At 36.1% G+C, this 12,192-nt stretch overlaps 1 protein-coding gene across 1 annotated transcript; it reads left to right on the top strand.

Moving 5' to 3' along the window:
- The first annotated feature begins 4,662 nt into the window (after window positions 1–4,662).
- On the top strand, window positions 4,663–11,785 carry LOC112561209 (C-type lectin mannose-binding isoform-like). Its single transcript, XM_025233551.1, has 5 exons — window positions 4,663–4,769; window positions 5,670–5,742; window positions 6,481–6,576; window positions 7,786–7,965; window positions 11,379–11,785. Exons 1-5 carry the CDS (start codon window positions 4,767–4,769, stop codon window positions 11,618–11,620), a joined length of 594 nt encoding a protein of 197 aa, XP_025089336.1. The 5' UTR covers window positions 4,663–4,766; the 3' UTR covers window positions 11,621–11,785.
- The last annotated feature ends 407 nt before the right edge of the window (window positions 11,786–12,192 follow it).

Here is a 12,192-nt window from a genome sequence, read left to right as displayed (position 1 = left end):
GCATTCCTCACACCTTTGTCATGTTATTCCTTGTAATGTAAGAGCTGACGTGCCAGTAGATGTGAGACTGTTGTTACTAATATCATGTTTGTCACAGAAATATCAGTCACGGTGGCACAGGTAGATGTCGTATATTGTATACAAATATCGCACACCAAATGACAGATCAGACAAATTTGTAACTAATGGATAAATTAATCCTTACCATATTTTACACTTGAGAACATTTACAGGTTATTTTTAGCATGTGAATTTGTAAACTCAGTACTATATAAAAAAATAGAGACACGGCATCTACGATCACGTTTCTGTATACATAAGGCAAGACCATAGTAAAGAAATGCAGTGTCTCTGATAAACTAGAAAATCGTCTATCGTCTGCAATATTATGTGTGAGGAGTGCTCGTATGATTGCTTAAGATTCCCGTGTAAACATCTACATGTGACCATGCCGCGTTGCCCTCCACCATTTTTAGAAATAAAGGATCAACCAGCCATGAACATATTTAATATAAGGTAAACGACAATAGAAGGAAAGAGAAGTGTTCTAATGACGAATGATATAGAGGATGTGAATTTTGTGTCCACACGTCAGGCAATAAGTCCATCGCCCTCAAGATCATTGCAGCGGAGCCTGCTATCCTGTTATGCGATGTATGGTGATGACGGCAATAACACAATGATAGGCTACAATGTAGTAATAAGAAGTTAATCCAATAATTGTGCAGTATTTCAGTCGTCCTCAAGCAGTCGCAGCGGGGAACAGCGACATATGGTAATGACAGCAATAACACAATAATCCACTGATTTGATGATGTGATAGGTCTCCCCTTCAAGACAATGACTCGTTGTGAATTGCATGGTACAAGCAGACAGCAACACAAAATCTTGAATCTTGTCATATCCCTCACTTTAAGATGCTCTTCGCAGAACTTCCCAAGTCGGGCATCAAGAAATCATTCATCCGTAGTTTGTGTATACCACTGGATCGTTAAATTGAACATTACTGTTGATGTCCCATAATGACTAGAGTCACTTCTCGTCCTTAAATGCTGAACGACATCCATCCCTACATTCACAAAGTCATACACACTTCCCCACGGTGAACAACAACAACAACAACAACAACAACAACAACAACAACAACAACAACAACAACAACAACAACAACAATCCTATCTGCAATGAAAATCAGTTCGATAAAGAAACTTTTCTACAAGAAGGCAGTATTAAAGGAATCTACACTATACTTGTATCCTGAACTTGATAAACTACATTTTCTAGGTAGTGAATTTGTGAATGTATTAATTAATTAATAGAATACACAACCCTTTTTGGCATGATGTTTTGAAACATTTTAAAAGATTACATGTAAAATGTACACCCGCAGCTATTGATGAATTTAATGCAGAATGTCTCTTCTACAACATAAACATTGTTTTAGGCAACCACACAATTTACTTTAGTGATTGGCTACGAGAAGATATCTACAAAGTTAGACATTTACTTAAAGAAAATGGTGACTATCTCACATACAAGGAGTTTCAGCTACAATTCCACAACTTGACCACTAACTTTCTACAGTTCGCAGGAGTTCTAAATGCAATTAAACAGTTTCAAAAGAAATTACAGATCAAAAACATTAAAGAAACAGAGGAAAGAAAAGAAAAGGTATGGGAGATAATTTGTAAAGGAAATAAATCGGTACAGTTAATGCTTGGAAATTCTGACTCCTTGCCTGGTGGAATTGTGAAATTGGACTCTACCTCTGAAACTTGTATTTAACAAAGGCCATAAGACAACATCTGATAACCAACTAAAATGGTTCCATTTAAGAATTCTCCATAGAACTTTGCCTACTAACAGGTTTCTCTTTATAAGAAAGATTGTTGATTCCCCCAAATGTGCAATATGTCTTAACGATGAAGAGACAATAAGTCATCTGTTATGGAAATGTCAACTTGTTAGTGTCTTCTGGAGAGATTTACATTCAGTCATGATTAGTAAATGTACAACACTAAGAAAGTTTAATTTTTCTGAAAAACTTATTTTATTTGGTGTACAGGACAGCATTTGTACGGACAAAGTGTTAGACCTAATTATCTTGTTAGCAAAATATTACATTTATGTATGCAAATGGAAAAACGATATACCCTCTATACATGCCTTTTTACAGATTGTAAAGTACAGATATAATATAGAAAAATACCATAGTATTTTAGGTAATAAATTAGACCTATTTGAAGTTATTTGGAAACCATATCAAAAATTATTAATATAAGCGCAATTAGTGGAAGCTGGGATGTTCTCTTTCACTTCTTCTCCACATCTTTCCTCTTTACTCTTTTCCCCCCTTCTATACTGAATGAATGTAGTAATCAATGTGATAAATGTAATATATGTTGTGCTATTAAAGAAAAGAAAAAAAAAAAGAAATAATAATAAAAAAGCAAAATTTCTAAAATTTCTCACACTCCTAAGGAGTATACCCTACTCCTTAATAACAAGAACGAAACATGGACAGCATACGAGGGACGGAAAAGCAAATAACATATGAGCTATGAAAATATAAACAACCGTACTAGACGAAGAATAAATTCAAATACAGAAAATAAAAACAGGAACCAAAAAACACGAACAAAAAAAAACAACAACAACAACAAAAAAAGAGTTGAGAGTAACATTATGTTGCAAAAAGAAGGATGTTAAAAAGGACTAGCATTATGAGAAAAGTTGTTAGGAGTAATGTTTACGGAAAAGGTGCCCGTTTAAAGGATTTAAAGGTTAACTAAGGGCATAGGGGTAAACGGTGATCAGGTGAAAGTGATGGTGTGTTTGTCCATGACGTCACATCCGATTACCAACTTATCCAAGGCAGGCGTCATCTCACCAGGTAGACCTCCCCGTGCCGGACAATTGCTTGGCTCGCTTTACCTATCCTTCGATAGTGGTTCGTTCACTAAGAATGCTTCTAACCTTATTGTATACTCGGGAGGTCGTTGTCCACCTCTCTTAGCTACACTTTCCCAGTTCCGACCAATCAGGACGCCTAGCAACTTAGTTGCTAGAGTAGCTGTCTAGCGTCGCTAAGACTATCTGGAATCCATGAAGATTAACTACACTAATTTATTTTATCACACAAGCCAACATGGATTCTTGGGCTTGTGAGATAACAACAAATTCTGACTTGGACTTGGACTTCCTTTGACAGACAATAAAAATTGATTTGTTCTACTGTATCTGTCGATGTTGCACCAGACGACGCCTCTCAGATAACTCCCATGTTTGTTTAAATAAGCAGTCCGCTACAAAGTCATCCAGTCACATCACATATCTTTGTTCTGACACATAAAGAACGGTAAGCGGTGGGTGACTTGTAGGCAAGAGAAGGTAATGTAGACCCTTTCCTCACTGGTCAGACGCTGGAAGAACATCAGACAAGTTCTGGATTGCTGGCTAGATGATTGTAGGAACAAGTCCCAATATTCTCTTTCACATGTCGCCGATGTCGTTGCTGATAGACAATCATTATCTTTGAAACAAAGTTTGGGTTTGGCCTGTCTGCCAAATCGTCAGATGAAGGGCTTAAAAATAATGCACACATTGCCTTATTCAGATAGTCAATGCAGAGAATGGTTTTGTGTGAGAACACCTCTAATCTTCTAACTGCACTGTACTAGTTTGACCCAACTTATTTTTTGTTGTAACATTAATAAAAGTCATGCAACTGTATCAAATGATCGCATTATCAGAATGTGCTATTTGTTGTAGATACGCCTATAAAGTTTAAGACTTTCTTGGAAAGGAATGGAGTATTCCTGGCATATTGGTATTCCAAAAATTCCAATATTTGGTATTCCAAATATGACAAGGATCAGTCAAGCGTTGTAACTTTGTAGAACTGTCAACGGCCACAAACATCGCCGAAAAGCTTTGGTATAAAATATTGATGACAGGGCGTGTTCATGTCAGACCACGCCTCTCGTCACATGGATACCAGTTGTAACTGACTTATCTTCTCTCAGAAATTATTTACACCCGATGCCAGGTGGGAGTGTGGACGAGAGTATATATTGCTGATGCCGCCCTGTGTTCAGACAGTCCAAGGTCTCTGTCAGGGACGCGTTCAATTCACAATTTCACACCACTCGAATTCACTGTGTACACACGTCCCCACACGTGTTCTTTCGCTCATATATCACATAGATTTGACGTGGGCAACGACATTTTTATAATACAACATTAAACATTAAACATACACATTATTGCGAATTATATACAGTATGAATGTCTTTCACGCGGCGGCATTTAAATCAAATTGGACAATTGTTTTTTTTGAATAGTTCTCTAAATTCCTACTTTCACAGCCACACTGCCTGGAGTAATTGTCTGAGAAAAAAAGAAACCTCCTGGTACAATCCTCCCTATCCCTGTCCATACATTGAAAGTGCTGTCTCGGCAACACCTGGCTGATATTCACGAATAAATTGTTTTGGGAACAACACACAAGTTCCGAAGCGAAATCTCCGCCCACTGCGTCCGCCTCTAGTCCCTTCCCTCAGCCGTCTGCTGTCTTCCAAAATCTTTTCTCCATACGTACAATCTAACATTGCGTCATAATATGACGTCGTCAGGTTCTGACGCCAAACCACGACGCTGCAACCACACTCACACACTGATAAGGGCAATAATCGTTGCATACCTATTCTTAACAGTCTCTCCTCTACGAACTCCGTAAACACAACGAGAAATACAGACGTGTTCAGATGGTAAGAGTTTATGTAGATTATTATTTATATTATTTATACACTACTTATTTAAATTTTGTATAAATCTTGGTACTTTTCTGAGGCGCGCTATCCTTTTATGAATATTAAATTAAAGCTTAACCAAACCGTTACAATCAAGTGATAGTATCAATGTCACAGATCTAGTCGATGTGAGAGGACTAAGGGCACGTGCCCAGACACTTAAATCCTAATATTTGTATGAGTTCAAGGGCCAATGCCGAGACGTTGTGCCAGTATTTATTTGTAGAAAAACGCTTTGCTGTCAGTCGTAACGTCAGAAAATGACGTGTGAACGTCTAGCCGTTACGTCTGTAGCCGTTGAAATACATTGAGGAACATTTCAACTAAGGATCTTATAATTCCAAGTTTCGAACTCGATTATCTGTATGGGGAGCAATTGGATAATAACTTCTGCGTAGACATCGCTGAAAAGAGTGAAGCGTACAAAAGTTGGACTGCTCTTAAATTGTGTATACAGGAATATCAGTTTCAAGAAAGGTTTTAGATCGTAGCATGCATTTTTGTAAAATACGTTATTTTGTTTTGTTTTATAAAAATAGGCAGACTCCTTTAGGCAAATCATTATATTTGTGTGAAAGCACGCGTATTTCTGTAACGCCGCAAGTGTGACGAAAGGGAGTGAGCGAGAGACACTTAGCGGTGTCGTGACAATCTAGCAGAATTTACGTTTCATGATTATTATTTACAAATTCTTTTGTTTGCGAATCATGTTTTATCTTCTACACGTTCATACTGAAGCCTTAAATTTTATCCTCCATCAGTGTATAGAAAAATGGGATTAGTTTTGTCTTTCGGGTCTTGCTTATTAGTCTACTCAATCGAATACCATCGTCTGTGTACTTATTATTTTTTTCTCAGGCCACCTCACGATCACCTCGTCTCACATTCGTGACACGACTAGCTGTGACCTTTGCTGTGATTGTCACCTTAGGCAAGTTCTTTTTCTTATCACTTTTTTTATACTAAAAAACTTCATTTATGATCAGTTTATAAGAAAAGCATCGCTGGCGTTGTTGCCTTGGCAACAACTAGAATTATCATGACAAAATAAGTAAAAATTATGATTATAATATATGTTTTAAATACATAGTATGTAAAATATTTGTCATGAGCAGGTAAAGGATCAAAGAGAATTACAAATTCAGTCTTGCTGATCACAGCAGTAACAAGTTTATTTTTAACAAAAAATGTATAAATATATTTATATAAAATAAATAGTATGAAACCTCGTGTCTAATTTCACAGCACTGTATCACTTAGCCTATCTTGAAACAATCTATATTACAGTTTGTACACAATATTAGATAAAGATTTAGATTCACAGACTAAGTTTTACCAAATAGAAACAAAGAACGAGCAGTATGAAATAATCTAACATCTATGTAATAGATGAAAATGTAACCATTAAAAAAAACAATCTGCAATAAACAAAAACTGCGGAAATTGAGAGGAACCAAAATGCAACTTTAGCTTAAGAAAAGTATGGGTACGAAGAAACAGAGACGTTGCAAAAGAAAATAGAAAAGTCGCAGGAAAGAAAGCAACTCTGCCTGTCAGGCGCAACCTGATTTCCAGAAGGTGAAAGGAAAAGCTTCATGTCTTTGATGTTGTGAACATCGACAATGTAGAGTTGTTTAGCAGGTAACAGTAAGTTATTCTGTTTACTTAGGAGTGACTGGTAAAAGCTTGCCAAAAGAGGTCGCGGCTATTAAGGGAAACAGGGCTTTCGTCCGTTCGAGTCATGCGAAAGTTGGAGCTCCCTACGGTAAACCTGCTTTAACGTGACCAAAGTAGAAATAATATGTGTTTAAAGAGGTTTATGTGTGTTTACGATTTACATTAAGCCTACATTAACAGTGACAGAAGTAGACATAATACATGTTTAAAAAGGTTTATGTCTCTTCATGATTACTGACGGTTACTGCACTCAACTGTGGAGCAGAAAGTCTGCTCTTCTGCTCTCCTGTCATCAGAAACTCTCTTCCTCGCCTCACTGCCCATCACTCCGAAGTTTATCAGAGAAGACCAAGGACGTGGACGTGGGGGAGGGCCATGCTGTGCTGAAGAGTGGTTAAGCACTAAACATTCAGCAGTAAACAAGGCTTTATATATTATATTTATATATCTTCCAAAGAAATTTGTTGAAAGTATGTGAAAATGTTAAAGTATTAAGAGATTCCTACAAGACTTCGTCAAGTAATACTGTCACTCTCGTATGTCCAGAAGCCAAGAATATCATTGTGTTGCTTTTTCAACTCTCTTAGATTTATTTTAAGACTTCAGCAACTGTCTGAATTTAAGATGTTCGATTATTGTGATATACCAGAAGAAGGATGATGATACTATTTATAAAAAGTTTTATTGGTATAGTCAACAACAATAGTTTAGTTTATTCCTTGCCCCTTCCCCCAGTGACTAGGAGAGATTAGAGTTATTCTTGTATTCTTGTTAAAACGTCACACTTCACTGAATTGCTTCACTAACGTTTTACGTGACGTTGGCTATACACCAATAGCGTGGACTGCTTTTTGTGGACCATGCTATCAACCTGTAAACTCATCTCAGAAACAGGTGACGGTGAGTCACGCCTGAGAGCTAGGAATTTAGTAGGTCATTTAGGATATTTTCGAAACAACTTCCATCCGGAAAGCTGGGGCTTAAAATTAAAATATATTATATACGAAATCAGGCCCGTCTAAAAGCGGTCCCAGTACCACCCGTGCTCTCCGTATTTCCAAATGCTACAGTGCTGCTATAGCCATCATCCAACCTTACACACTTACAACATATACAACATCAGCCTGTCTCTGTGTATTGTCCTCGTAGTGCCAATCCTTGTTACGTGTCGCACGGAGATCATTCAACAGACAAAAATTGACAGTGACTACACCAGTACACACTACTTACACTTACAATGCTGATGGTCGCTAATGTAAAGGTCAGTTCCTCTTGCGATGTAAACTTGTTTGTGCAGGTGGCTGTCCTGTGGAGAGAGGTTACGTGCTTTATGACAATCATTGTCTGAAGATGTACCCTGTCAAGCAAGACTACCAGACTGCCAACATGCGCTGTCAAACTGATGGAGCTCATCTCTTTGACTTGAAGTCACGTGTGCATGATGTCCCGGCTTTCGCGTATCTGTTGGACACGATGGGTAAGTTGATACAAATGTTACTGTCATCTGCATTACGAATAAGGTTCAGTACGAAAAATGGTAAATCGAATATTAAGTACGTTCTGACCTTGAGATGATGATGATGATGATGATGATGATAATAATATGGTTTGTATCGGATCTTTCCAGAAATTTGCTCAGTGCGCTTTTTACATAAATCATATACAAACTAAATTATCATCAATTATGTATCCACATTCGCATTTAAAAGACTCGCGCACTTCTGGTGTTTCCGGTTCAATTTTCCAGTATTTTCCTTTGATTTCTGGTAGATACGTTCATATATAACATGATTGTAATTTCGCGGGTACGCGATGGTCATGGCAGAGGTTGGATAGGTATGTACCTCGGTGTAAAGTAACTGAATTTATTTACTTAAAGAAAAACTAGCAAACGTTTTTAGAGCAGGTCCTGGCAGAAAACTGGAAAATTGGAAGGAAAAAGGAGATGAAAGCGAGAGACAGCAGACATCATCAGTCAAACATGTCGATCTCATTTTTGACAAAGATAATGGAGGAAATGATATGATTGCAGTGATAAAAACATTAGAGAAAGAGCTTTTAGCTGGTAGTGTACAACAACCAAATAAGAAAGATCCAAAATTTTATTCACAGTTAGAAGAATGTAGAAGGTAGAAAATAATGTTATTGGAGAAGACTGGAATATTGTTTTAAATATTGTTTTAAACTTTCAAGTTCATTATCATAATTGCAAACATAAAAATAATGCTAAAGGGCAAGAACAAGTTGATAAGATGATGACAAGCTTGGATCTAGTAGATATATGACATGAACTAACCTAGAAGCAGTGAGATATACTTGGTGTAGGTAAAGACCATTTTAATAAAGTAGATTAAACTTTATCTTATTTCAGTTTTACTCTCAAATATGGTCATGGAGGCAAATATTACTCCCAGCTACCGAACGTTTTGGAGGTTGATAGTCTTTTGAGGAATCAACGAATACATTAAAAATCGTTTGAACAATATATGGTTTAGTTGTGAACACTGAAAAATCAAGTGCGATATGGATGGGAAGTAGAGCAAATTCATCAGCTTAGTACGCACCCAACTTAAAGATGCAATGGAACCCAGAAAAATTCAAAATTCTTGGTATTTTAATTACTAAATGTCTAAAAGCATGTATAAAATTAAATTATGATAGCAACCTTGCCGAAATTAGAACACAGTTCAAGATTTGGCTACAGCGACAGTTAACTCTATTAGGAAGAGTAGCAATACTCAAGTCGTTCATCTTGTCAAAATGAATACATTTGTGGCGATTGCTGCCAAACCCTCCAGACCATATTGCTAATAACATTCAGAAATTTATAGTTCAGTTTGTGTTGGATGGAAAAAAATTGAGAAAAACATGTATAATGGTAGTGAATGACATAAGTGATCTTAGAACTTGTATGAATGCTTTAACACTATCACGTTTGTGGAACATAAAGAAACCGTAAATGGAAAAAAAATATGTCTTCACATAAAATGCCAACTTACCTAAAAAACCTCTTTTGTAAATGTGAATAGTTTCTGGACGGATGTTCTTAAAATGTACAAGATACTTGGAGAAAGTGCTGTATGTGAAAAAATTGAAGAAATTACATCAGAGCTCATCCTTTGTAACAACAAAATTAAGATTGGGAATAAACCATTTCTGTGTAGAGGTTTGGTAGACAAATGGATATATTTAATTATACACTTACTAGATGAAAGGAAATTTCCTATCACGCCATGATTTTAAAAGTATATATGATGTAAACATTAACTTTGTCTCTTTGAATGGTTGCATAAAGGCCATAAAGGAATACATACATCCAGACAGAGAGAATATAAGTGAACCAGCATCGCTTGCCTACGATAAAAGTAAAACTCTTAGTGTAATTTAATCTAGACAAAAAGATGCAAGATTGTATTATGACAAATGTTCCCATTATTATGACAATATACATGTACCTAACTGCTGTCCAAAACGGGATAACAGACTAAATAGAAATGTTGTCACATTATCTTCGGAAAATTAGCAAATGTCAAATATATTAAATTGAAATGCCTTCAAATAAGAGTACTGCATTGAATACTGGTGACAAAAATAATTTTATTTAATATGGGTCTAGAGTAGGATGACGTTTGTGACCAACCCATGGTTGCAACAATTCATTCGGATACTTCAGCATAGATATAAACTTGAAATTTTTAATTTTTCGTGCACGGAAATAAAAGAAGAAAAAATTGTAAAGCAGTGGCTACCTTATATGCAACTCATTAATTAGAATTTAAACAGTGATAAGACATACATATATTTTGACATGTATTACCTCATCTGTTTGTCATATTATTATACATTTTTGTTATATTGCAACGGGTATGAATTGTTTAAGTGTGTAATGTGTTAATGGAAAATAAACGTTAAAAAAAACCAACACAAAACATTATTGTAATTTTGATAAAAGCATGTTATTGCAGTTTTCGTGTTTCTTAATGAAACACAAATAAGGGACATTAATACTCTGACTAGTCCAGACGAAAGCAAGTTATAAAATATATATAGACACACACATTTTATTGTTTGAGTTAGATAGAAAACGGGAAGAAACTGCCTTAGTCTCTCTCTCTCCCTCTCTCTCTCACACACACATATATAAAAAGAGAGTTGTTACTTGCAAATCAGTTGGATATCTAAATGAATTTTATTTAAATGAATATGTGACCACCTAAGAATGTGTACAATTTAGGGTTTCGATCATCTCAAAGTTATAACATTTCCTTTTTTCCATCCGCAGCTTTGTCGACCACTGATCTTATTTCTTCGTGGTAAAGATTCCACTTTGTTTCATGTCTCGTTTTTCACACAGGTAGAGCATTGAAACTGGACTGTTTTCGTCAGCATATACTTCAGCATAGACATAAACTTGAAATTTTTCTTGCACGCTCGGAAATGAAAGAATAAAAAATTGTAAAGCAGAGGCTACCTTATATGCAACTCATTGACTAGAATTTAAACAGTAATAAGACATACATATATTTTGACATGTATTACATCATCTGTTTGTCATATTATTATACATTTTTGTTATATTGCAACGGGTATGAATTGTTTAATATGTATGGTGTTAATGGAAGATAAATGTTTAAAAAAAACCCAAAACGAAACATTATTGTAATTAAAAAAAAAAGAATGTTATTGTAGATTTTGTGTTTCTTAATGAAACATGTAGTGCATTGAAACTGGAGTTTTTTCGTCGTATGAAGTATTCATTCATTAAATATATTACAGAGCACTTTTCAAACCAGGAAACTCCTTAAAATCAACAGTAGATAGCATTAAAATGTAAGGTAGACATTTAGATGAAATATTCTTTAAAAGAAGGAAATCATTCTTTGTGCTCAGGTAAAGTGCTCCAAGATATACCAGCAGGTGTATGGATTGGAGCAAATGACATTGAAGTGGAGGGACACTTCCTGTGGAGCGACCGCAGCCCTCTGTTTAAAGAGACCGGACTTTGGGGCACCGGCCAGCCGGACAACCGTAACAATGAGGACTGTGTCCAAGTCTTCTTCTCGAGCGGTATTGCGTTCAACGACCTTCCCTGCACGTGGAAGCAGGAGTATATTTGTCAGGTAGACATCTAAACAGAGTGAAGGACGAATAGTGTGCTGTCCACTCTGTACGTTAGTAATGTTGAGTCAGCTGTTCTCAGTTTTCTTTTGCTCTTACCCTGGCACACGGGGGAGAGCTGTGCATGCTAATACTTGACGAAATAACGAAATGAAATAAAATATTAAAATCATTCAGCACACCATTGTCATGTTATTCCTTGTAATGTAAGAGCTGACGTGCCAGTAGATGTGAGACTGTTGGTAGTAATATCTTGTTTGTCACAGAAATATCAGTCACAGGTAGATGCCGTATATTGTATACAAATATCGCACTCCAAATGACAGATCAGACAAATTTGTAACTAATGGATAAATTAATCCTTACCATATTTTACACTTGAGAACATTTACAGGTTATTTTTAGCATGTGGATTCGTGAACTCAGTACTATATAAAAAAACAAACAAACAGAGACACGGCATCTACGATCATGTTTCTGTAGACACTTGGTATACATCAGGCCGGACCATAGTAGAGAAATGCAGTGTCTCTGATAGACTAGAAAATCGACTATCGTCTGCAATATTAGTATTAATATGTAGTAA

Source organism: Pomacea canaliculata, linkage group LG4, assembly GCF_003073045.1.
Source record: "Pomacea canaliculata isolate SZHN2017 linkage group LG4, ASM307304v1, whole genome shotgun sequence".
In the NCBI taxonomy this organism is placed as follows: Eukaryota; Metazoa; Mollusca; class Gastropoda; order Architaenioglossa; family Ampullariidae; genus Pomacea; species Pomacea canaliculata.
The sequence above is the reverse complement of the archived record's forward strand: the minus strand, read 5'-3'. Positions and strand labels throughout refer to the sequence as shown.